General features: G+C 47.2%; 1 protein-coding gene and 1 pseudogene across 2 annotated transcripts; both read right to left on the bottom strand.

Annotated features, from left to right (window-relative positions):
- Nucleotides 1-982: 982 nt before the first annotated feature.
- Nucleotides 983-23,514, bottom strand: LOC136449962 (kinesin-like protein KIN-13A; annotated as a pseudogene).
- On the bottom strand, nucleotides 7,882-10,016 carry LOC136449964 (uncharacterized). Of its 2 annotated transcripts, none has more exons than XM_066450201.1 (2): nucleotides 8,861-10,016; nucleotides 7,882-8,777 (listed from the first exon to the last, which is right to left on the bottom strand). In XM_066450201.1, exons 1-2 carry the CDS (start codon nucleotides 9,081-9,083, stop codon nucleotides 8,653-8,655), a joined length of 348 nt encoding a protein of 115 aa, XP_066306298.1. In that variant the 5' UTR covers nucleotides 9,084-10,016; the 3' UTR covers nucleotides 7,882-8,652. Both variants share the same exon structure in this region; 1 of them encodes a protein (XP_066306298.1).
- Nucleotides 23,515-27,244: the final 3,730 nt, after the last annotated feature.

Raw genomic sequence — 27,244 nt, 5'->3', positions numbered from 1 at the left:
TAAAAGTGGTTCTTACTGAAATTGATTATCTATGATTCCCAAAGATAAACGTTATATGCATATAGTGATTCTATGCATGGAGTATATCAGAAGCTACTTTTTTTAGCTACTAGACCCCCTAGTGTACTTTAGAGGAATTAGCAAAGAATCACTTCTCGAAAAAAAAAAAAAAATTGGAAGCTGTTTTTAGAGCTCTACTGAACAAGTTCTAAAAATAGTGGCCTCACTAGCTCCTAGTTTATTGAGATGAAAAGAAAAAATAGCTCCTCGCTATTTGCATAGAGGAGCTAGAGCCGAAGCCATCCGAAGCATAGGGCCTTAGAGCAACACTAGCATGAGTCTTTAAATAGGTTCTACTTGTGATTTGAGGGCTCTCCCTATTTATTTATTTTTTGGGATCAGAGTTTTGTAATGTATTCTAGCAGAAGTCCTCAAACAAAGGCTCCCATAGCCACTGACATTGGAGCCGCCTGTCAATGAGACTCTTACTCCTTTTATTTTCTTCTCCCCCTTCGTTGATCTGACGCAACCCAAAGACTATCGGCAGAGGGAGCCAGTTGGGGAGGGAGCCGGCTGGGGTGACCTTGCCGGGGAGGAGGCCTGGAGAAGAGGGACCTTGTCGAAGGGAGGCGGTTGTTGGATCAGCCACCGCAAACAGGGCACAGGCAGCACAGGACCTCAGTCGCAGGCGTCGCTCAGGGTGCGGTCAAGCAACGCCACGCCGGTGAGCTAGGGAGAGCAGTGGAGGTCCTCTGGCGTATCCGTGCTCGAGCAGAAGGGAGAAACGATCACAGCAGTGGATCTGTGCTCAAGCGGGAGGGAGAAGCGACCTCAGCAGAAATATAGGGGCCTCCTACATGGATGGGGCTCTTAGGATTCGTAAAGCAGTCAAGTAGTCGACTGAGTTTTTCTAATTTTCTTGATATGCATGTTATCTTTAGGATCCAAAACATGCTTGCAAATTAATGCTATCCTTGATTACTTTATAAATTGAGAATGGTCACATCAGAGAAAAGGTAGCAAAAATAAAGGTATGAAAAAAATGCATATCTCAGACTTACAGTTGCAATAAACAGGGCAACCCAAGGTACAAATCAAACCCTGTAGATCTTTGTCAAATGCTGCCTTTCTTTTGTTGATGCGAAATAAATATCAACAAAGAATACAACACTATAACGGCAAGGCAAGGTACGGTTATTTCCTCACCACAGCACTTCACTACCGACATTCAAACAACGGTTACAACTATACCCTACAAACGAAAATGGCAAACGTTGACAAACCTATGCCACCAATAGAAAATACACCCAAGCACCTTTTTCTGGAAAAGAAAATTTGGCAAACTTGATTCATAAAACCTAAAAATCATTAATGCCTGCACTGCATCAGCCCACATTTCCATCTCCCATCCTAATCACCGTGAGATCCTGTCCGCCCTTTCCTTCATTTAAGGCGATGTTGGAGGGCCATGATACAATATTCCAATATCCGGGGCTTCTCGCAATCAATGACAAACCAAAAGGTTTCAATTTTTTTGGTTTATTAAACTACCTCTGTGTTTTTTGACGGCTAAGAATCTCCTGTTCCTTTAGGCGCTGCTGAAACCGTGCCAAGCGTGCCTGGAGGCTTACCAAACCAGAAGCCTTCCGTGACAACAGAAAGCTTAGCTGCGCCACGTAGTTGTCAATAAGACTACCTGGCTGATCGACCTCTGCTAATAGGTTCATCTCCTGAAAAAAAAATGCATGTCATGTTTAGCAGCATACTGTAATGCTAAGATAATGACAAGGATATGGAACTGACAACTTTTTTACTAAGAGATGAGCAATATAGAGTAAGACAACCATTTATTACCAAACAGACATCTGTGATGAAATTCAAATACAACTAACTGGAACTTACTTCCCGTACTATCTCCATTGTACTTTCAATTTCCTTTCTGTGAGCTGCTATCAGCGCCTCTTCCTAAGGTGCACCCAAAAAATAAAAGACTTCATATCACATCTCTACTCAGGATCAAACAATATCTCATGCTGATTAAAAAAGACTTCACCTCAAGTATTGCATTTATTTCCATATCTTCCTTTTCAGATTGCTTGGATGAAACCTGTGATGCTGAGGTTGATGATGGTCTTTGCAGCTGCTGCTGCTTATGTTGCTGTTGCTGCTTAACAACATTCCGACTAATTTCAGGTCCACTTTCTTTTTTCATGTAGTTGACCTGCCTTTCTGATTTCTCATCCCTGTTAGCTTTTCTCCGGGGCGGTGAGACTTTTGTCACTTTCACCTCTTCTTGTGAATTTATTGATTCCTGAAGTGACTGTGTTTTACTATTAAAACCAGCCTGGTTAGATTTCAAGTCCCCTCTCTCCCTATCATTGAAACCAGATCTAGTACTAGTTTCTTCGTTTCCTCTATGTGGATAGCTTGGAATCATACTATAGGAGTTTCTCTCAGGTTCCACGGAAGAATTGGAAGTGAAACTGTCAACACCTTTCCTAGAAGAATCAACAGGCCTAAATTCTTGAGTCTGCTCCATAGTCTCTTCAGCTTCACATGATATAGGGTATGGTGTGTAGGTAGATTCCTTGCCAGATGATACAGACTGTGCAGCAAACTGCTCCTTTTTTGTGTTGCCACCTTTTGAAAGACTTTTAACCCTGTTTATCAATCAGTGAAATCAGTAAGATTTTTTTCTCGAACGACGCAGGAGATATGCATGTCATGTCATTAAGATAGGAGAAACAAAAGGGATAAAAACAAGGGAGAGGCACGAGGCATACTCAATACCAGGTGCAATTGCTGCAAGTTCAAGTTTTTGCAAGACCAAGGTCCAGAGTTGCCGAGTGAAAGTACAAGAAACTAAAATATGCTGGATGGTTTTCTTCAGGTTGGTCACACAATAAGCAAGCAGCAGGATGAGGTAAACCATGTTTGGATAATCTATCTGCTGTCCAGCACCGATTTTTGACCGCAAGCCACTGAAAAAATTTACAGGGGTCCCCAAGATCTCCGAATTCTCCTCCAAGGGGCAAACTTAATTGTCGGGTATCGTTATTAGGGATACCCAAAGCAAGGAGGTTAGCGCCCACGCTGACTCCCCCGGATAGCTCGAGACGTATTAAAAGGTCTCTAGCGACCCTAAGGCCGCAGGCTCTGTCACGCCCGACCCCTCGGGTGCAGGTTCTGTCTCGCCCGACCCCGAGGACACGGGATCCGTCTCGCCCGACCCCTCGGGTGTGGGCTCCGTCTCGCCCGACCCCTCATGTGCGAGCTCCGTCTCGCCCGACCCCAAGGACGCGGGTTCCGTCTCGTCCGACGGGGACCAATACTGCCGTCAACCACTCCAGGTCCAAGCGTATGGGTCTAGGTCAAAACTCTGACACCAGGAAAGAAGTTGGCACGCCTCGATGTAACCTGTGGCCATGACGGGCCATATCTGGTGATTCAAATCAAGAACAGTGTCAGGTGTGCCAGTACTGTTCCGTCTAATCCTCGTATGGACGCTAACAGGGGTGTCAGTTCACCACGACGTCCACCGAGACGGAGCGGAACGCCATAACCGGCAGATGACGCCTGCGCATGGCGCCAGTGACGAACAGGGCCACGACGTGGAGCCGTCCCTGTTGACATCTACAGGATCGGCGGGACCCATATGAAAGAGAAGAACCCGGCAATCCTGGAAGCCTTCTTCTCTCTCTTCTCTCTCTCGTTCTCCTTTTCCTCCGTTGTAACCCGCGCTTTCCCTTCGCCTATAAAAGGGGAAGCAGGACGCCCCGAGAAAGGGGGTCGGGCCACGAGATAAAAACACAAGAGCACGACACGAGCACACGGCTGAGCGGCAATCGAGCTCTCAGCACCCGTTCACTCCTGCCACCAGAGACTTGGGATCATTTCCCTCTCTCGCCTGTTTGTAACCCCTACTGCAAACCAAGTGTCGGTAACACGAGCAGCAGCGAATTGGACATAGGGACGTTCCGCCCTAACTAGTATAAACCCTTATGTCATCTGAGCACACCATCCGATCCAGACGCGTAAATACAAATTTACTCGTAGGTGGTCCGAAAACACTGACAATTGGCGTGGCAGGTAGCAACTTCTTGCGCGTCTCGACTTCCACATCAGGCTTCGGATGGCTAGTCATGGCGTCAGCTGGGTCCCGGGCGCGCACGTGCACTTCGGGAACCTGGACTTCATCGTTACGACGGAGGGAGAGTTGGCGTAGGCTCCTGCCGCCGTCCAACCTCTCAAGCTCCTCAAGCTGCAGCACCAAAGGCCCCCACCCCCGGCAGCGACCAACTCCTCGGCTTCGATTACGGGAGGCTAGAGCACTAGCTCGGCGCCTTCCTAGGACCCCGACCGTCCTGGGAGGACCTGCGCCGCCTCACCTTTTCGTTCGCCAACGTCATCACGCAGCTTGCCGGAGGAGAGCCGCTCTCCCCGGATTGCCTCATCCGGAGCGCCCCGACGGCGCTCCCGTTCGGTCTACGCAACGCCACAGAGACCGTTGGCCACCTTGTGGCGCAGCGCACGCCCCCGATACCCTACGAACAACGAGTTCGTGGGGATGACCGAATACGTCGCGGAATCTTTCCACGACCTCGCGGGAGAATCGGAGTCGCCCTCCAACTTTGACTCCAGCAGGGGGAGCCATCACCCCTCGCAAGAATGTTTCATGGCAGATATCCCTGAGGGATACGTCGAAAGCATCCACAAGGGAGGGGCTACCCCAACAGACGACCTCGACGACGAGGTCAAGGGGGATGCAGAGGCCCCGTCTCGGCTGCGGGTAGAGCAGCTGAGGGTGCGGCACCAAAAGCTCAAAGAAGCACGACTCCAGCTCAAGCAGGAACGCGCGGAGCTCGAGCGAGATCGAGCGCCACGGAGACGGTGGGCGTGCGCGTGCCATGGCCCGCGACGTGAACCGGAGGATCATCGAGGACGACGAAGCCCTCCCACACTTCACCCGAGCAAGCCAGAACGTCGCTGCCGCCACGGCCTTACTCCGAGGGCTTTCGGAGCCCGCGACACCCGAGGATCGTCGGGCCCATCGCAAGATTCACACACTACACGAGCGTGCGGTGGTGCAGCAGGTCGAGAGCTCGCTGTCCCGACGACGCGAGCTCGACGCCAGCCAGCGCACGCCCTCAGAGCGACCCAACAGGGACTTATCAATCCACCAGACGCAGCAAGGCGACGGGCCGCGCACCGCGGTCCCAGCACATGAGCGTCTCAGTCTCCACCATGACGCGCACAACACCCTGGATGCCCGTCAGCGTGCCCGCAGCGATGAGAGGAGGCTAACAGCGGCTACCACCCTCGTCGTGGTGAACGTTACGACAGCGGCGAGGACCGAAGCCCGAGCCCCGACTTACCGGGGCCTCAGGCCTTTGGCCGACACATACTCGACGCCGTCTTCCCACCGCGGTATCGACCGCCGACCAACATCCCGAAATACTCCGGGGAAACAAACCCTAGACTGTGGCTCGAGAATTATCGGCTTGCTTGCCAAGCCGGTGGAGCGGATAGTGATAATTTCATTATCCACAACCTTCCATTGTTCTTGGCCGATTCGGCGCGAGCGTGGTTGAAACACCTTTCGCCCAATCAAATCCAAAGTTGGGCAGACCTCAAAGAGATCTTCGTGGGAACTTCTTGGGCACATACGCGCGTCCTGGAACCCATGGGATCTCAAAAGCTGCCGACAGAAGTCTGAGAAAACTCTTCGTGGGTATATTCAGCGCTTCTCCCGGCAGTGCAACGAGCTGCCCAACGTCGCTGACGCCGACGTCATAGGAGCTTTCCTATCTAGGACCTCCTGCGAGTCCCTGGTTCACAAGTTGGGACGTAAAGGTCCGCGAACCACTAAGGAGCTCCTCGACATTGCCACCAGCCACGCCTCGGGCGAGGAGGCATTCGGGGCGATTTTCGACCACCTCAAAGGCAAAGCAAAGCAGAACAAGGACACCGGCGAAGGCACCTCCAACCGTCCCAACAAGAAGAAGCAGCGGCGCGAGGGCTCGCTCGTGGCCACCGTCGACCGCTAGATGAAGTGCGCGACGTTGCCCTCCTCCGCTCGGCCAATTATCAGCAAGCGTTGCGCCGGTACCACAGCCGTCGAGTACGGGGTCGGACCTTCAACGTCGAAGACCTGGTACTCCGCCTCGTCCAGAGCAACAAGAACCGCCACAAGCTCTCTCCGCCATGGGAGGTACCGTACGTCGTCGTGGAGGTGCTCTGACCAGGCACCTATAAGCTCAGGACCATCGACGGCGAAGTCTTTGTCAACGCCTAGAACATCGAACAGCTACGTTGCTTTTACCCTTAAATCTACGCATGCTTTCTCTTATCGGTTTCGCTATCGACTCCTCGATTTTTAGCGACACCCAACCCCAGCAACAGCAAGGGGCTCAGGACCATCGACGACGAAGTCTTCGTCAACGCCTGGAACATCGAACAGCTACGTCGCTTTTACCCTTAATTTACGCACGCTTTCTCTTATCAGTTTCGCTGTCAACTCCTCGATCTTTAGTGACACCCGACCCCAGCAATGGCAGGTGGTCGGGCCTCACTCGGGGGCTGATAAGACCTACAAGCGACGGTTGCGGAAACAAACGCTGAGTAAAACTGGTCGGACCGCAAAAAACCTACGCCCCAGCGACTACAACGTTTTTACTCACCAGCGTGATCAGAGTATTTCCCACACCCTGAGATTTTTAGCCTTAACTACGAAAAGAGTCGGAACGCATTTAAGAGTATATCCACCTGGCAAACATTCTCTGTGTCCGACCCTCTCTCACGTTAAGATCTAGAAGTAAAGGTTGTGAAAACGAACGCTGAGTAAAACTGGTCGGACTACAAGAAACCTACGCCCCAACGGCTACGGCATTTTTGTTCACCAGCGTGATCAGAGTTTGTTTACCCGCACCCTGAGCTTTACATTCTTAACGACGGAAAGAGTCAGAACGCATTAACCTTTTTATACAAATAGGGGAGAAGGGCTAAAAATCTGTTTGGCCATAACAAAATTTAAGAGCTTGTCCACTTATTACAAGTTTGCCGCCTAGCTTATCTGCCTAACTAATTTCTTGGGGGATGATCTCATCCTCTATCTCCGCAGGTAAGTCCTGTGCTAGTGGGGCCACCTCCTTCTGGACGCCGTCCAGCTCGGCGCAAGAACCGTCACAGGTAAGGTGGGATATAGAGCTGAAAACGCTCCTACGGCCCATTCAAGCCAAGAGTTCGAAGGCTGGCCCTCCGACGGGTTCACAGCCGCTCCATAGCGCCCTTAAAGTGAGGGGTGGAAAGGGATGGGCCCACTAGCGGCCAGTACCCGGGCGCATGAGCGCCACGGGCATCCCGGCCCACATTCGAGTCTTAGTCGATTTTCAGTCCATGATTTTTCCTCAAAGAAAGGCAACGAGCCCTTGGGACCGGTCGAATGGACCCGAGAACTATATGGATTGGCCACTAAGAATATGGAGTCGGTCACTAGCTGACCCATGCCGGACCCCCACGAACGGGAAGCCGGGGCCCCACTCGGACTAGCCCGTTAACAGCTCACCGAGCACTATGTTTCGTCTATCGAGGAAAAACGTAGCACGGCTCAGCCCCTCCGTTTTATCAAAAAAAACGTTTGAGGGATGACGATCACAAAGACGAGCTGACCCCTCGACCGGACCCCTGCAACGCGCGGGGGCTCGAGAGAAGTTAGACTCGCAAGAAGACCAAATACGTGGTCGCAGAACGATGGCTCGGATCCTAGGAAGGTAGTACGTACAAAAACTAAGAATTACGTTTCTGAAACAAAAAACGCTTTCTCCTACCAGTTTTGCTATCGTGTCGATCTTTAGTGAAACCCAACCACGGCAACGGCAAGGGGTCGGGTCTCACTCGGAGCCTGATAAGGGTATATATATACCCTTTCTAAAACAGTCGTTGTGCTCGACCCTTTCTCACGTTAAAAACCTAGAGGCAAGGTTTGCGGAAACGAACGCCGAGTAAACCTGGTCGGACTGCAAGAAACCTACGCCCCAGAGGCTACGGCACTCTTGCTTACCAGCGTGACCAGAGTTTCTCGCCCATACCTCAAGCTCTACAGTCTTAAACAACAGGAAGGGTCGGAATGCATTAACCCTTTTTACACATAAAAAGAGAGAATAAATTTGTTCAACCGAAACAAAAGAAGCTTGTTTAAATAGCAGGAAGGATCGGAATGCATTAACCCTTTTTACATAAAAAGGGAGAAAGAACAAATTTGTTCAACCGAAATAAAAGAACTTGTTTAAACGAAATAGGAGGGTTGGAACTTGTCCGCTTATTACAAATACGCCGCCTGACCTATCTGACTAAACTAACCCCTCGGGGAGATGATTTCATCTTCTATCTTGGCAAAAAGGTCATGCGCCAGGGGGGCACCTCCTTCTCGATGTCGTCCAGCTCGCCGTCAATATAGACGAGCCCGAAGCCTTGGCTCATCGTCGCCAGATCGATGTTCTCGTAATGAGAGCAGACGATCGCGAACGATAGGTGAACGCCAAAGCGAAGCGCGCCCCTTGCCATATCACGTGCCCATTCCGTGATCCGCGTGGCGCGAACCGCGAGCGAGCTTGTCTCCTGCTCCGGGGCCATCTCGAGCTCGTCGTAGACCAGCTAGACGACGACACGTAGGTTGTCATGTTCATCGCTCTCCTTCTGGAGAGTGTCCTTCACCTCGCTAAGCTCCTTCTCTAGGCTGCGGCTCTTCACCACCTCTGCCTCGAGCTTGTCGTCGAGACCTGCCCAAGTCACATACCGACCGTGTCAAAAGACTTACCACGGATTACAGGGACAAAGACAACAAGGGAAACCGGAGACTTACCGTCCACATCCGCCCGAAGCTTGCGCACCTCATCGCGCTGTCGGGTCACCTCGCCCTCCAAGTGCCGGACCTCTTCTTGACGCTGACCGACCTCCGCGGCGAGCCCGGCGGACACGCCCTCGGCCGCAACCTTCAGGTCCCTCTCCCTCTGAAGCTCATCCTCGAGGTGGTCGATTAGCTGCTGAGCATCGGCGCACTCCTGGCGAGCCAGGTCAATCCCCATGCGGAGCTCCTCTCCCTGACTCGGAGGTCGGCCACCTCCCGGGCGGCAAGGGCAAGCTCAACCACTTCCTGACGGGTGGCAGCGACCTATGCGGCCAGCCCCTTACTCTGTCACGTCTCCTCAACAAGAAATTGGGACTTCTCCCGGCTACGGGCCATAAGGATCTACGAAGAAGACAAGACTTAGAGGCGCGGAATGAGAACATGAGGGTCGGAAGCACGATCATATCAAACCTGGCCAACCGGGACGACAATGTCGCGCATTGAGCTCAGCATGGTGGTCAGGGCGCGAACCGCGTCCCCAACCTCCGTGTGGAAGATCCCCCATTCCCGCTCCTCTGCTGCTTCATCGAGGGCAGCCACCCGGACCAGAGACCGGGACGCCCCCGCGCCGACCTCAAGCGGCACCGACCTCCATTGCAGCGGCAGCTCCTTTAGAGCGGCTCCTTTAGCGATAGAGGGGGCAGGTGACGCGGACACGGAGACCTGCCCTGTCGCCACATCCGCGAAGGATGCCTCGGATGCGCCCCCTTCCGTCCGCCCCGCCGCGGACACGACCACCTGCACGAACGACGGCTCTAGCCGTGCCGCCTCCGCCTGCGACGTCGAGGACACGACCGGCCGCACCGCACCCGCCACAAGCGCCCCGGACGCGCCCTCCTTCGCCTGCTCTCCCGTGGACGCAGCCATCGACTGCACCTCCCCGGTTGACGCCGCGGCCGCCCCAACGCCACACGCTCGCCACCGGCGTGGCGCCAGCCGGCTCCTAGCGCGTTTGCCGAAGGAGGATCTTTTTCGGAGCGAGCCACAGGAGAGTCCCATGTTCTCCGACGCTGCAACAGACATGGCGGTCAGTTCGCGACAAAAATCCGTCAAGACGAAAGGACGAAAAAACTCACTCACACTGAGCCATCATACGAGGACGTTTTGGGGCTAGCTTGCCCGACCCCGACTACTCGTCGGCACGTTGCCGCTTCGAGCCCCCCCTCGGCTCGGAGGGTTCGTACAAATCAGAACAGCTGCCTCCCGCTAACTCCGGAGGAGCCGTCTAGGGCTCGGACGGAGCGGAGCGACCCGTTTCTGTCGGCTCCGGAGCCGCCGTCGAAGGCCCAGACAAGGCAAGGCGACCTGATTCCGTCGGCTCCGAGGCCGCCATCGAAGGTCCGGACGGGGCGGGGCGGTTTGATTCCGCCGGCTCCGGGGACGCGTCCTTCCCCTCCTACCCGTGGCATGCCGCAGAAAGGGCCCTGCCTGCGGTGAAGACGGGTCCTCGTCCCGGGCGGCCAGATCATCCCACGGGATGGGCGACATGGTGCAGCCATCCTCCTCTTCTTCCGACGAACTTTGACGCCGCTTCCCTCGCTGCAGCTTCGCTCGCTGCTTCAACCGCCGTTTCTTCTCCTTGTCGTCCTTTTTCTTCTTCTTCCTTTGTTCATCCGCGGCACGGTTCACCGCCCTCACGGCCGCGTGCTCTGACAGCGGCGCGACGGAGTCCCAGAAGACTAACCCCGCCGACAGCTCGATGAAGCCCGCATCTAATCGCATCACGGGATGCCCCGGGATCGGGAACACGGCGTCGGCCTCCCCCGTGGCCTTCTTGATGTGCTGCGAAACCTCGTTGTCGCGGAGCAGCCCCTGGGCGAATGTCGTCCCGACGAGCTGCGCGCCGGGCGTCATCCCGTACAGCGAGAGGACGCGTGCCATCAGGGGCGCCACCCTCCTCGCGTGATACCACCCGATGACGTCGGCCCCGCGGAGGCCGTGGGTCTTCAGGAACGCAATGGCCTCGATGAGGTCGCGCATCCTCTTCTCCTTGACGGGTGGCCCCCACGGCCATGACGGCGAAACCTCTTCGATCAGACGCCCAGAGAAGACAGGCAAGGGTGCAGCAAGGTCACCCTTCAGGTAGAACCAATGCGAGTGCCACCCCTTGTTGGATCTAGAGAGCTGGTAGGGCATGTACTCGGCCGCACGCCGCCCTCGGAGGTGAATGCCCACGCATCCCATCGGCACCGGGGTCTCGCCCTCTCTCCTTCTTGATCAAGGAAATAGAGAAGAAATATCTCCACAGCTCGAAGTGGGGCTCGATCCCCAGGTACCCCTCGCACATCGCGATGAAGGCCGCGATGTGCTGGATCCCGTTGGGGTTCAAGTGCTGCAGCTCGATCTGATAGTGGTGCAGTAGACCCCGGAAGAACGGGTGACGAGGAGCCGTGAGTCTGCGCTCGTGGAAGGGTGCGAAGGAGACGATGTAGCCGTCGGGCGGCGCCGGCGCATCCTCACGGCCGGGCACGAGCCACTATGCCGCATCGGTCCTCTCGCGGAGAAGACCACGCTTGACGAGCCTCTCCATGCGCGCATGGGTAACATCGGAGTGATACCACGAATCCATAGAGGATGGAGGCGGCTGTGGAAAAGCAAAGGCGGCGGCGGAGAAGCGAAAGCCACAGATCTAGGGCTCCGGCGTCGGATTAGCAAGCACGGCAGATCCGAACGGCGGTAGCGAAGAAACGGAGAAGGTAAGGCTGTGGTTTTGATGTGCAGAAACATGAAGGGGGAGGCCGCTATTTATAGGACGGAGCGGGGCAAGAAGGCGAACCGTCCGCCTAGATTCACGCGCCGGCTATGTCGTGTCACGTCACCTACCTCCGAAGATCGTGCGCACGCTATCTCTGGCCGCGCCCTCAAAGAACATGCCGAATGACGGTTCGCCCGATCGATAGGCCAAGAACCGTCACAGGGAAGGAGCGATACAGAGCTAAAAACGCTCCTACGGCCCATTCAGGCCCAGGAGTTCGAAGACTGGTCCTCCGACGGGTTCACAGCCACTCCGAGGCTCCCTTAGAGTGAGAGGTGCAAAAGGATGGACCCACTAGCGGCCAGTACCCGAGTGCACAAGCACCGCGGGCATCCCGGTCCACGTTCGAGTCTTGGTCGGTTCCCAGTCCACGGCTCAGCCCCTCCGTTTTATCGAAAAAACGCTTGAGGGATGACGATCACAAAGACGAGCCGACCCTCGACCGGACGCCTGCCACGCGCGGGAGCTCAAGGGAAGTTGGCCTCGCAAAGAACAACCTTTCCGACCTCCCGAACACTACAGTTACATGCCCCAAGAAGACCGATCGCGACAAAAGGGAATCGCTGTCCTACTAGGACACGCCGCGGGCTAAAAAAGAAGACCAAAGCCCTCAGAGTCCTCCCGTCCGAAAAAGCCTCCAAAGGAGTATTCTACTCCGCAGGCTCGTGGGCTATTATCGGGTATCGTTATTAGGGATACCCAAAGCAAGAAGGTTAGCGCCCACGATGACTCCCCCGGATGGCTCGAGACGTATTAAAAAGTCTCGAGCTACCCCAAGGCCGCGGGCTCTGTCTAAAACTCGTACAGACGCTGACAGGCGCGTCAGTTCACCACGACGTCCGCCGAGACGGAGTGGAACGCCATGACCTGCAGATGACGCCTACGCATGGTGCCAGGAACGAATAGGGCCGCGATATGGAGCCGTCCCTGTTGACATCTACAGGATCGGCGGGACCCGTATGATGGAGAAGGACCCGGCAATCCTAGAAGCCTTCTTCTCTCTCTCTTCTCTCTCTCTCGTTCTTCTCTTTTTCCTCCGCTATAACCCACGCTTTCCCTTCGCCTATAAAAGAGGAAGCAAGGCGCCCCATGAAACGGGGCCGAACAACGAGATAAAAACACAAGAGCACGACACGAGCACACGGCTGAGCGGCAATCGAGCTCTCAGCACCCGTTCACTCTTTTCACCAGAGACTTGGGATCCTTTCTCTCTCTCGTCTGTTTGTAACCCCTACTGCAAACCAAGTGTCGGTAACACGAGCAGCAGCGAACTGGACGTAGAGACGTTCCGCCCGAACCAGTATAAACCCTTGTGTCCTCCGAGCACACCATCTAAGCCAGACGCGCAAATACAAATTTACTTGTCGGTGGTCCGAAAACACCGACATTAATGGACCCAGAGAAGAATGAATTGTATGCAGACTTACTAGAGTAGGAACCGGAGTAAGAATTAACTAGATAACTCATAACTATAGATATATCTTCGAAGTATGCGAACATACATGTAAATTCACTATATTAAAATTAAAATAAATATTACCTGTCGGCGTATCTTAAGGTATTCAGTGTATGTTCACATGAACCTGAACTTGGTGAAACACAAGAAATCATCACTGTTCGAGAGTTTCCAACAAAGGAGTCCCGAAGTACCTCTGTTAGTTTGCTTCCTCTGAAAGGAATGTGTATTTGATCATTATCCAGTGCCCGGATACATTCCTTGAGAGCCAAAAGGCTCTTGTTGATCTCTGCACCCTCAATTCTGGCACAAGGCATAAGCATAAGGAAATATGAATATCATACAGCACGAGCACAATAAGCAGAAGACCAAATCTACTGCCAAAAAACAATACCTTGTTTGTTTGTCATTATCTGTTGTATCAGCACCACGCTCACTTCCAGCAAGATCAATAAATGACATTTTCCCCACAAGCTTTGTATTCTTTGCTTCAATAGCATCTCGGTCTCTCTGTCTCCGGGTTTCAGTAACTGGGATATGCTTTTTCACAGCCAATTGCAAAATAGCATGAGATCGTGATGACTCTTCATTGGCTCCAGTTGTGCCTGTGCTTCTTGCAGCATTTCCTTTCTCAATGTATTCTTTGACAATCTGGACATCAGAAACCTCAAACTCCTGTAAACCCACAATACAGACCTGTTTCTTTCCATCTTCTCTCATTAAGAGTTGCCTACAAAAAAAAAGAATAAAAATGTAGCCTGATTTAAATATATAAAAATAAAAATCCACCAAAGAAACCAAAAGGATAATAATGTACCATGCACTCAGATTTTATTTCCCAGGAAAATCATTCAAAAATTGAATTTAACTGGCTAGAGCTTGACCAGCAAGTCTACAAACAAAAGTACAAATAAATACAAGTCATCACTTGGCTTAAATGCTTAGCCCATTGATTACACATTTCCACTAGATCTGACGCTGGGAATCAAGTGTTTCACACATCTGGAGACAACATGATTCAACTAACTCTGAACCAGGAGCCACTGTTATAAAAGGCGTTCATCACCCAGACCCCCACCCCACCATTTCATCATATGACACAGATAAATACTACTCCCTTAGTCCCAAAATATAAGGGTTTCTGAGTTTGTCCTAAGTTTGACAAAATTTATAGGGAAGTAAATTAGCATCTACTACATTAAAGAAAATTAAGAAATATATTTCAGAATTATCCTAATGATGCTCATTTGGTACCACAAATATTATCGTTCTTTTCTATAAATTTGTCTAGACATAGGACAAACCCAGAAATCCGTATATTTTGGATGGAGTGAATAGGCAGCACTGCAGCAGCATGAAAGCAGTACATGAAGATGAGCGCACAAGAAAAAAGGAACAAGAATCAATGTGACCACTTGTATTATACTCTCTCCATTTCAAATTGTAAGACGCTTTGGCTTTTCTACATACATAGCTTTTGCTATGCACTTAGGGCTTGTTTGGTTCAAAGCCTGGACCAAATTTGCCTGGGTGAAGAGGTGCCTGGGTGCTGCCTGTGCTCCATTTGGTTGAGACCCTGGATAGCTGACTGGGCCAGGCAGGGGCTGCCTCAGCCAGGCGACCGAAAACGACCGCCTGGGTGCAGCGCCGATGTTGCCTGGGTGGGCTACTGTAGTGCTGTCTTGTCAGTGTCTTTTTCTCCTTTATTTATATTATTCCTTTGCTGTACGCTATAGTTCCTTGATGAAATGAGTGAGACTCTTATTTCTATTTCCTATTGTTCATCTGTGATAGGTGCAACCGAGATACATTTAGTACATTTTATTCTATTTATTCCTTAATCATATGAATGAATTATTAGGAAAATAAAATATTAAAAGTATTTATATTTTATATTACTTTATTAAAGGTTTTATTTATATTATTTTTGTATTATAATAATATATATTACTCAAATGATGCTAAAGTTTTATATAGAAGAAAATATATTTCTTTTTTATTAAACTTCTCAGGCATATTCTATTTCTTTTTTCACAGCCATGTGTAAAAACTTTTTGTATATTTTATATTTTCTAGTCTTTCTCCCCTCGGTTGATCATGTTCACGTTAAAATTAGCATAATGTGTGCAGTATAATTATAATTATCTTTCTTCCTCATACGTTCTTTCCTTATGACATTTTTTAAATAGCTACGAAATCTATTAACTTTATTTGTAATTGTAATTTCAAATATATTATTAATTGAGAAAATATGGATGCTTTTATTTATTTATTATTATTTATAACCATAACCGTGTAAGTTTAAATATGGTATTATACCTTTTATTAGCTTTTAAATATGTACTGTATCTTTTATTAGCCTTTCTCGGGTAGAGGTCTCAAACCAAACAGACCTTCTTCAGACTTGCCTGGCCAGGCAAAAATCATCAACTTCCAGGCAACACTTTTTGCCAGGCAAATCCTCCAGGTCTCCAACCAAATAGGCCCTTAGTCATACACTATGTCTAGATACTTAGTAAAAGTAATGTATCTATGAATGAAAGTCAAAACGTCTTATAATTTGGAACGGAGGGAGTACTTGAATTATACATAATAATCTGTATGCAACCAGTGTGTACATCTGACCAATGACCCAAAAACAGAAATTCGACCAATGGATTATACTATGCCAAACATGAACATAAGAATTCACTCTTGACTGCCCCCCATTCAGAAAGTGACATGGGCGCGCTTGTATCCTAAGGATCAGATAGTTTGGTGGAGTTTGGCGTGAGTTGGTGAGTGTGAGGGCTTGCCTTTTTGGCTGGCCTAGGGTGTGTTGTATGGGTTCTTTCCCATTTTTACTTCTTAATATAATGATGCGCAGCTCTCCTGTGTTTTTCAAGAGAAAAAAAGAACATAAGAATTCAAGTAACCAACCTCCTTTCGCTGAGAAGATCGAAGAGTTTGCCACCATAAATTTCAAAGTAGCTGAGCCACAACTTGAAATGTTGATTTCGATACATAGGTTGATGTAAAAGACGAACCATATCATGTGCAGCTCTAAGAGGTAGGGGTTGCATTGTATAGGTCTTGCCACTGCCTGCACATGGAGATTCATAAGACAAGCTACCAAGGAAAACAATAAGAAATTCAGGAGTAACAAACTATATACAGGAATGGTCCTTATCATAATTCACCAAGACTACCATATAAATGTAACATCCAGCTGAGACAAATAAACAAAATACCTTGGCATTCAGACAATAGATAATTTGATAATTGCAACATGGGCCATGTTCGGCTTACCCCATATTCGGCTTGTTTTTTCAGCCGGAACAGTGTTTTTCTCTCCCAACAATTCAGCCAGAACAGTGTTTTCAGCCAAGTTTCAGACCAGCGAACCGGGCCATGAAGTTCAAGTACCATCAGTTTTAAGCACCTCAACACCTCCCCCCCCCCAAAAAAAAAGGTTGCCAAAAACAGGGATCAAACTTATAGATAAACTATTAAACTGGCAATGTTTCCACAATTGTACTTAGTGTCAAATCTCAGATGCTTGGATTTATCATATTCAATGGGTCATGCAAATCGATGCTGGTAAAACCTCTACAGTAAAATGCTTGACAAGCACAAAGTTTACCATTAAACAAATTGCAGTAGAGAATTTGAAGAATGTAAACAGAATGGCAAGCACAAGGTTATTTCCAAAGAGTTCACCGAGGAGATAAAACAAATAATCATTAGCAAAGTCCAGGACATAAGTCACAATTACACCAAAAGAAATTAGACTTCTAGTGTTTAGCTTATATAACCTGTCTGGCCATATGCAAAGCATGTCGCTTTTGTCCTTTGGAAAATTATTGGTATAATAGGCTCCACAGTCTCACGGTACACCTGTTAAACAAAACAGCAAGTATAATGTCAAAAAATGTAAACGAATACAAGAAAGGAGACATTCTACAACATCCACTGGGGGCAGTGCTAAGGTAATTGCTTTTAGACATCAATTACTGAATATAATTATAATAAAAAATACCTCATCATTAGTTACATTCTCGTCCAAGACAGTGTCAAAGCAGAAATCATGCTTTTCCACATAAGCTGTCAAATCCACCTTTCAGTGAAAACAATATATTAGTATATTTGATATGAACAAGTATTAAAAATGTTTGAAATGAAACTTATGTTCCTAAAGCATGTTGACTCATGCATCTAAACACATTGATTTTCACTAACAGAGCAAGCATGCAATACACTAATAATAAAATAGTAAAATAAGGAATGGTTTATCTCTCCGTCAGTCCTGCTTTGTAGAAAGTTATTTTGCAACCCTGGTAAAAAAACTACGTTCAATTTCAGTTATAGATAGTGACAACACCATGCAGATTATTATAACAATGTACATCTAGGCTCAGAATCAACATACTACCCACTTCTCTAAAAGGACAGGCTAACTGCAGGCAGACGCGCACTTTGAAGAACTCAAAATGCTGAATGAAATGGAGATCTTTGGCAATCAGAACATTCAATTTCTGAAATTGCTTGTCATTTTCCATTCGATCAGAACAGTCAACTTCAGCACTTCAAAGCATGCTTGTTCATTCAAGTTGTAATGCCTAAATACCTAAATCATGTTGGCATCATAATTACTTAGTGTTGCTTTATTTCTTAAGCAAAGCAAGGCGAATATAAATATTGTCAAACATGCAGGTTGTCCTACATACATAGGTAGGTTATTATGTAACACGTTGAAGGAGAACAAGTATTGCATCTTTCTCTTCCAATGTTCACCATCAATAAATATCATCACTAGCATCCAAAATTAATCAAACTATTCCAACAAGCCCAATAAGATAACTTTTCGATATTTAAAGGGCGTACCCAGTGCAGAGAGCTCCCGCTTTGTGCAGGGTCTGGGGAAGGGTGTTAGTGGCAAGCCTTACCCTCGCCTGTGCAATGCGAGGAGACCGCGACTCAAACCCGGGACCTTCCGGTCACAGGCGGTAAGACTCTACCGCTTGCACCAAGCCCGCCCTTCAACTTTTCGATATTTGACAAAAAAAATAACTATTTTGTGAACTACCAAACACATAAATAATTAAGTACCTCGGTGAACAGGCAGTACCTTTAGTTTAGGTTCATGGACAGTCAAAAATTGAGAATTGTGTACATCTAAGATGTCTTCCTCTTTTCGAGATACCTCCTTTTTGTTCAGAGGTCTTTTCCTTACCTGCAAGTTGATGAGATAAAGAAAGTTTTTTTTTCAATGAAATAAGAGGTAAAGAGAGAGTGGATTTTGATTTAAGTGTATGACAGTTGTGGACCAGAAGATGGCAGCATCAACATACCACGACTTTAATCTTTGCTACATTACTTTCTCTAGCACCAACCACAGTGTTCTCTTTTTCATTGGTGAAGGCACTACTCCAGTTGTCTACTAGACCTTGCTGGTTTTCTGTTATTATGTCGTCGTCGTCGTCGTCATCCATTTCTTTTGGCATAAAAGGCGAAGGCTCAAATGGTTCTGATGCAGCATTCTGACAAAAGAATAAGGTAATTAGATTAGATGCATGAAAATGATATTGCAACTTATGAAACAGATAGGGAGATAATTTTTTAATAACATCTTAATCAACTGAATCATCTCGCCAGTTTCTAGAAGGAACAGGAAGAAGGGGGGGAAACAAAGTGTAGACATGCATTTTTTGGAACACAAGATCATCTTGCAGGTACAATCTAGAGAAATACCTCAGAAAGGAGCTCGCTGTCATCCATTGCATGAAGATCCAAAAGGCCAGCCCCAAATTCACCTCTAAGTTCAGGTGAATAAAATCCATCTACAGGAGCATCACCAGCAAAGCTCTGTCCTGTTGGAGTATAGGGCTCGGATATAGATGCAGATGCTAATTCGCTATTAAAATTTAGGCTCCTCAATAATGTATAAAGCTTCTGTTTTTCCTCGATTGATTGTGGCCCATATCCCTACAAAAAAAACAATACTACGCATTGTTAAACTACATATACTTCAACTACATAGGAACCTTGCACATAGATCTAACACGAAGTGCAGATGTCAGATCACTGTCAATGAGAATGAGTAAGTCCTAAGGCGCGCTAATTCTGACAAACTGAAAAAAAATCCTGGACAAACTAAGGCATGCTCGCTGTGTCAATGCAGTAGGAGAAGCCATGGAACTAAGACGGTGAGTGAAAAGTGGAATAACACAAAAGGAGAAGATAAAAGGCGAAGGGCAGAATAGACAAGTTATTTCCAAACAAGAGAAAAAAAATGCCATATCCAAATAAGTTTAAGAAAACAGTGCATAGAACCAATGACACTGAAAGTACAGGCAACATTCAAACATTCCCTCCAATTTTCTTTCTGAATTGTCATTTTAACATGCTACCAAAATTCCAAAGTTTGACAATTAATATGGTTATCAAGCTTGACTGCAGAAATTATATTACTGCACATTTTATTTAAAAATACTTTCATAAAAGGTAGTAGTATAGTATGACATAAAAATTAGTGGTAAAACTTGCATCTTGGAGGACGCAAAAACTCAAAACCATCAAATAAGTAGTATCATGTTTCCAGGTGGCATAGAATCAATCATACAATACAACCATAGTCATGTGATCATGTCTTACATGGAATATGTTCCGTGATATTTTCAAGAAAAAGAACAGTGTCTTTCCCATTATCATTGCAGCTACTAGAAATAGCGGACACAGAAATTGTTCGCTAATTCAAATAGATCCGATTTTGCTAAATATTAGGCGGCGAAACCGTTAAGTTACATTTACCCCCTGATTGTCAAACAATGACAAAGATTTGGAGTCGTGTTTCATGTATGAATTTGATATAGAGCAAACTATGCAGATCACATCTTATTTTATAAGAAAATGTGGCCTACAATCAGAATCAAGGATACATTCTTTCCTCCCACAAGTTACAGGTACCAGTTTAATACTGTAAGGAAACATGTCTGAAATACAGCACAGATGCATTAACTACCCCCACCCCCAAAAATAACAATAATAACAAAGCCACATCCACGCCTTCAGCAATATTTGATCACTACTAAACTTACCATGCAATGTGAAAGGTGTAAGCTCACTTTCTAGTTACTTGTTTAGCACAAGGTTCTGCAGTAAACCCCTTGTTAAGTTACAAACTCAAGCAATCAAGCTGTGTGAGCTACCAGTAAAGATCCAAGACATAAGAGGATGCTAATCCTGCCATTCGTTTCTACTGACATTCTAGAATCATTGTTGCCAAACTTTCCAAACTTTGGACTATCAACATGTTTAAATGTCCGAGCTATGGCGATTGGCTTGATGAAAAATATACTAGTTCTATCACTAAAAAGTAAAAACACTTTCATAATAATACAACAACAACAACAACAACAACAAAGCCTTTAAGTCCCAAACAAGTTGGGGTAGGCTAGAGTTGAAACCCAACAGAAACAATCAAGATTCAGGCACGTGAATAGCTGTCTTCCAAGCACTCCTATCTAAGGCTAAGTCTTTGGGTATATTCCATCCTTTCAAGTCTCCTTTTATTGCCTCTACCCAAGTCAATTTCGGTCTTCCTCTGCCTCTCTTCACGTTACTATCCTGACTTAGGATTCCACTACGCACCGGTGCATCTGGAGGTCTCCGTTGCACATGTCCAAACCATCTCAACCGGTATTGGACAGGCTTTTCTTCAATTGGCGCTACCCCTAATCTCTCACGTATATCATCGTTCCGAACTCGATCCCTTCTTGTATGCCCGCAAATCCAACGCAACATACGCATTTCCGCGACACTTAGCTGTTGAATATGTCGTCTTTTCGTAGGCCAACATTCTGCACCATACAACATAGCAGGTCTAATCGCCGTCCTATAAAACTTGCCTTTTAGCTTCTGTGGTACCCTTTTGTCACATAGGACATCAAACGCTTGCCGCCACTTCATCCACCCTGCTTTGATTCTATGGCTAACATCTTCATCAATATCCCCGTCCCTCTGTAGCATTGATCCTAAATATCGAAAGGTATCCATCCTAGGCACTACTTGACCTTCCAAACTAACATCTTCCTCCTCCCGAGTAGTAGTGCCGAAGTCACATCTCATATACTCAGTTTTAGTTCTACTAAGTCTAAAACCTTTGGACTCCAAAGTCTCCCGCCATAACTCCAGTTTCTGATTTACTCCTATCCGGCTTTCATCAACTAGCACTACATCGTCCGCGAAAAGCATACACCAAGGGATGTCCCCTTGTATGTCCCTTGTGACCTCATCCATCACTAAAGCAAACAAATAAGGGCTCAAAGCTGACCCTTGATGTAGTCCTATCCTAATCGGAAAGTCATCTGTGTCTCCATCACTTGTTCGAACTCTAGTCACAACATTGTTGTACATGTCCTTAATGAGCCCGACGTACTTCGTTGGGACTTTATGTTTGTCCAAAGCCCACCACATAACATTCCTTGGTATTTTATCATAAGCCTTCTCCAAGTCAATAAAAACCATGTGTAGGTCCTTCTTCTTCTCCCTATACCGCTCCATAACTTGTCTTATTAAGAAAATTGCCTCCATGGTTGACCTTCCGGGCATGAAACCAAATTGGTTCATAGAGACCCGCGTTATTGCTCTCAAGCGATGCTCGATAACTCTCTCCCATAGCTTCATAGTATGGCTCATCAACTTAATTCCCCGGTAATTTGTACAACTTTGAATATCTCCTTTATTCTTGTAGATCGGTACCAATATACTTCTCCTCCACTCATCAGGCATCTTGTTCGATCGAAAAATATGGTTGAACAACTTGGTCAACCATACTACAGCTATGTCCCCGAGGCATCTCCACACCTCGATTGGGATACCATCCGGTCCCATCGCCTTACCTCCTTTCATCCTTTTCAACGCCTCTCTGACCTCAGATTCTTGGACCGCACAAAGCGCCTATTGGTGTCATCAAAAGAGTCATCCAACTGAAAGGTTGTGTCCATATTCTCACCATTGAACAATTTGTCAAAATACTCTTGCCATCGATGTCGGATCTCATCCTCCTTTACCAAGAGATGCTCCCTTTCATCCTTAATGCACTTAACTTGGTTGAAGTCCCGTGTCTTTCTCTCACGAACCCTAGCCATCCTATAAATGTCCTTCTCTCCTTCCTTCGTACTCAAATGTTGGTAAAGATCCTCGTATGCTCTACCCTTTGCCACACTTACAGCTCGCTTTGCAGTCTTCTTTGCCACCTTGTACTTCTCTATGTTGTCCACACTCCTGTCATGGTACAAGCGTCTATAGCATTCTTTCTTCTCCTTAATAGCCCTTTGGACTTCCTCGTTCCACTACCAAGTATCTTTAGCCTCGCGTCCCCTTCCTTTGGTTACTCCACACACCTCTTAGGCTACCTTCCGAATGTTGGTTGCCATCTTGTCCCACATATTGTTTATGTCGTCTTCTTCCTTCCAAGAGCCCTCCTTGATAACCCTTTCCCTAAATACCTCTGACGTCTCCCCTTTCAGTTTCCACCACTTTGATGCGAACCCGAAAGAAAAACCCTTTCATAATAATATAAAGATATAAAATGCAAACAAAGAATATGTGGTGTTTAAATGTATAAGCTATATTCAGGCAGGGTGGCAAAACTCAGTGGATTCCGGCCATTTCTACAACGGGACAAATGCAAGAAGAATCCAAAAGATACACGGTTACAGGTACGTCTCCATGGATTCCATTATACAGACGTACAAAAGATATATGGCTACAGCCGGCGCAGAAACCAGAAAGGACCAGTCCAACGCGTAATAGGCAAAGGACGGAATCTTCGACAGACCTGCATGAGAAGACTCGGGAGAAGGCCGCCGCCGCCACCGCCGCTGAGGCCACCGCCGCGGATGTCGCCGGCCCCGGCCCCGCCCGCGGCTGAGGACGCCGCGAGGTGCTGCAGGCCTGCGGACTGCAGCCAGCGCGCCATGACGGCGTCCCCGGAGTCCCCCGCGGCCGATGACGAAGCCGCAGCGGCGGCGGAGGCGCCACCTCCGCCGCCGCCGCGCTGGGACCGCTTCTGAGGCGCCAACTTGGCGTCTGGCGCCGGCGCCGGCGCCGCGCGAATCCTGGTCCTGGCGAAATGCTAGGAGCGGAGGCGGCGGGATCTGGCGCCCGAGACGGCACTCAGATCTGAGCGACGAGGCCGGCAGGCAATGCCGACCAGGCTAGCGCCGAATTGGATGGGACTCGAGGTGGATCGGGGACGGAGTGGATCGAATTGGGGGTTGATGCGAGGGCGAGAGGAACTAGGGATTGGTTTGTGGAAGCGGAGGGGGGTGGAGTTTGAAGGTGGTTCTGAAATGGCTTTCAGAGAAGGCGAGATGTTCGTTCTGCTGCTGTTGCCTGTTGGTGGCCTTGATGCTGCTCACACAAGTTTGAAAATACACCACGCAGAGGAGAGAGGGAGAGGCGGATATTATTATTTTTTTCCTCGTTTGATGCTTATATATTTATTTTAATCCACGTGGGTTATTGAGGTGGATTAGAGTGGAATTGAACTAAATTACATTCTATTACACTCTAACACATATGGATTGAGGTGGATACACGTGTATTTAAACAAGACGTTACATGGAAAAAAAAATTAGAAAACACTCCGAGAGGGATTAAAGAAACCAGTGAGAAGCAGATTCAAATGTTTTCAGCAAAACACTGAAGGAGCGTGTGCCGTGTGCCGCGTGGGGGCGGCTGCGGCTATAATTTTTGAAATGCGATTGTTCGGTAACGGATATAGTGACGACAGCGGGGCTATTTCCAATCCTTCACATACTAATAATAAAAAATAGTCTTCGGAAAGATTGTGTAACCTGAAATGACCAAACAAAAGGATTCATGTGGAAAGAATAAAACGACTAAAAGACCAAATGTTTTTTTGTTTTTTATAACAAAATGATTTTTGCTTGAAAAATATGAGACAATGAACACTAGACTAGATTGACAGATTCCTTTATTCGCCCTGTTCGCTTGTTGGTTTCAGCCAGCCCAAACCAGCCAGCCAACAGTGTTTTCCTCTCACAATAAACCAGCACCAGCCAGCCCAAACCAGCCCAGAAACTAACCAGCGAACAGGCCCATTGACAGAGCGATGAATCCATGCGGAAAAATATTTTAATAGTTCATTAAATTTGACAAGAATTAAAATCTCCATTAGCAAATTAGCGGTTTGATTTTGATTCAGAATACAGGGCCCATTTGGGACTTGAACATCCAAATCTATTAAGTTCATTTGGTCTGCCAATGATTGAGTCTCACATAACTTTGGATATGTTATATGCTAGATCTCTATGTGAAATCATACGCTATAAGCTCTCCATAAAGAATACTCTGTACATTGTAAGAAGATGTTACTATGATAAATACTTCTTATTATTTAACGAGAACAATTCTCCTTAATTGCCACCTTTTGGTTTGACCCGGTTCAAGTGTTTATACATTGTACCTAGGATTTTTGTTCTGGATCTAAATTTGAGGCGATTTGAGGCGCAGAGTAGTTGAGGGACTAGTACTTCATCACATCTCAGCCATTTATTGGGCGATTTGGGTGAGCGTGGGAAAGGTTGAGACGATGAGTTACTCCTTGTATACCGATAGGCGTATGCGGTGGCCTTTGTCTCTTGTGGGTATAATTGTACCTCGTTGATCATTTTGAATGCATGCTCTTGGTGATGAGAATGTTCTATGACTACTAGCTTTATAGTAGTGTATTCCATGAGAGAACTCATGGAAGATAGAGCTCCACCATTATACTTATGTTCATTTTAATGCTTAAACTTATGCTATGCTTAGATGTAGTTGATAGATAATATTTACTTTATGTACAAAATGATATTTATGCAACCTAACTTCAATTCCTTGCTAAAGCCTTACATGTATAGTCCTTTTATATTATGTTAGGTAAGTCAAGCGAAGTACAATTTCATACTAACGATGCTACCATTAATTTATTTTGCTGGTATCTATAAGACTTCAGTAGCCATGTCATTACACCAGAATCGACAGAGTGGGTGAATGACAGGAGTTTATAGGATCCAGGTCCAGCCATCGATCAATTGTAAAGTGCAAGGCATCAAGTCATACAAAACTAATACAAGTTTAAGGTCAACAACTTTGGCTCGTTAGGCTTAGCTCATGGCTTGTTAACTACACGAGCTGAAATGCTAACTCAACTCGTTGAAAAATATAAATGAGCCTAGTTGAGCGAGCTGTCTAACTGTGAGCTTTTCATCCAGCCCTACTGGTCACCCTAAGCTTCCAAACCCTCTCTAGTTAGAAAAATAGTATATTAAGGGGGTGTCTGTGACTGCTCCACAAAATTTACTGTAGAGCAGCTCCACAAAAAACCGAAGCTCGTGGAGCATCTATTTATGTGCTCTTATAACTCCAACATTTTTTCTCGAACAGAGTGCGTGGAGCTGAAACCGTTTGATTAAAAAACGTGAAACCGTAATTAAATTTGTCTAGTGCCTGTGCTTTGCTGCTCCGAACGTTTCTAATTAAATTTGTCTAGTGTCTGTGCTTTTTATTTGTCACCGCCTATTCAACCGCACTGGCCAAGACAGGAATACAGGATCCCGTTGAGCGTACTTGATCAGCGATCCCCTGTTCTCGGAGTCGTGGACGCGTGACGCATCTTTGGCCAGCGACTTTATTTGCGTTGATCAATCTGGATCTGGCATTGCCGTCAGCAGCTCAAAAGTTTCCGACGGACCAGGCAGTGCCTTGGCGGCAAGGAGATCCATTTCTTCACACAATCTTGGTCTAGTTCGGTTACATTTAAAGTAGGATCATAGGAAAATTTGCAGAAGGAACATAGTCGTGCTTGTTTGGGTTACGTACGGGGATTATTCCGTGATAAGAAAAACTTGATATCTCCTGCATTAATTTTAACTGAAAATTAGGCGACAGAACAGTTGAGCACTTCAGCTGATGACATGAAAATTCACCTATCAGGAATACAAGATTACAGGAGGATGGTCGGTCACTGTAGCCTAACAGGTGTGTCGCTGTTGAGCACCAATGCGGATCATCCTCGTTCGACTGCTGGTCTCATCCCCATTTCCTTCCAACAAGACGACGCCCTAGCCTGTGTTTTTGCCAGTAAGGATATCCAACAGGTGAGAAGGACGCGGCCGAGAGGCACACATGACGGCGAGCGTCAGTCATCGGCACAAGGCCACAACTGCATGCATGCAGGTCAGTCCCAAATCACCCATATGGGCGGACAGCTGGCCTGGGATCAATGAAAGCAAGCTTGGCTTTTCTGTCAAGGGAAAATCAATGCCTGAATCCTGATGATGAGAGATACAATGACACTCTACCCTTGTGTTAAACTTGTGGCTGCAAACTCACTGTTATGGCATCGCCGCGCTCAATATGACGGCAACTTGGCAAGTACCGGATCAAAGCTAGAATGGTACAATCGTACGCTGCTACGTGATCTCGCACAATACAACCACCGATCAGATCAGTGCTGTTCATCATGTCTGTTGGATTTTATAGACCGCATCGCAACTAAGCATCTTTAACAGCTACAATGCCCCTGAAACCGTACTGTATTTGTTTGGTCTTTTATAACCACTAGCAAAACACATGTCCGTACTTTGCAAGATTACCACACAATCATGTAGAGAACTTGCGTTACGGTTCAAAGATTTATTCTACGTTTGCGCCATTAGTTCTAATTATTTTAGAATCACTCTACATTGTGTCTAGATAATCATTACTTTAACTCATATGGTCACATGATACTTAGGGAATAGGGAGTAATACAATGATCATGTCACGAGTCCAATTCATCTTAGATCGAAACTTTTCATCAGATGTAGACGTAACGTGGACGCACTGCTCTAACTCATACGGATACTGAAAAAAGAAACGGACCATGAAAACGTTTCATATTTCAATTTAGGGTAAAGTCTAATTTACAACCTTGAATTCTCGTCAAAGTCCGGATTTCAACCTTGAACTCCAAATCCGGATAACTCTGGCCCTCAAACTCTTGAAACCGTTCAACTTTCAACCCTGGGCTGGTTTCTGGTCGGTTTTGGTGTATGAACAGTAACTTTTGATATTTTTTGGAGACGTCGAAATTTTA

This window comes from Miscanthus floridulus, chromosome 5, assembly GCF_019320115.1.
Source record: "Miscanthus floridulus cultivar M001 chromosome 5, ASM1932011v1, whole genome shotgun sequence".
Lineage (NCBI taxonomy): Eukaryota > Viridiplantae > Streptophyta > Magnoliopsida > Poales > Poaceae > Miscanthus > Miscanthus floridulus.
This window is presented reverse-complemented; position numbering and strand designations above follow the sequence as displayed.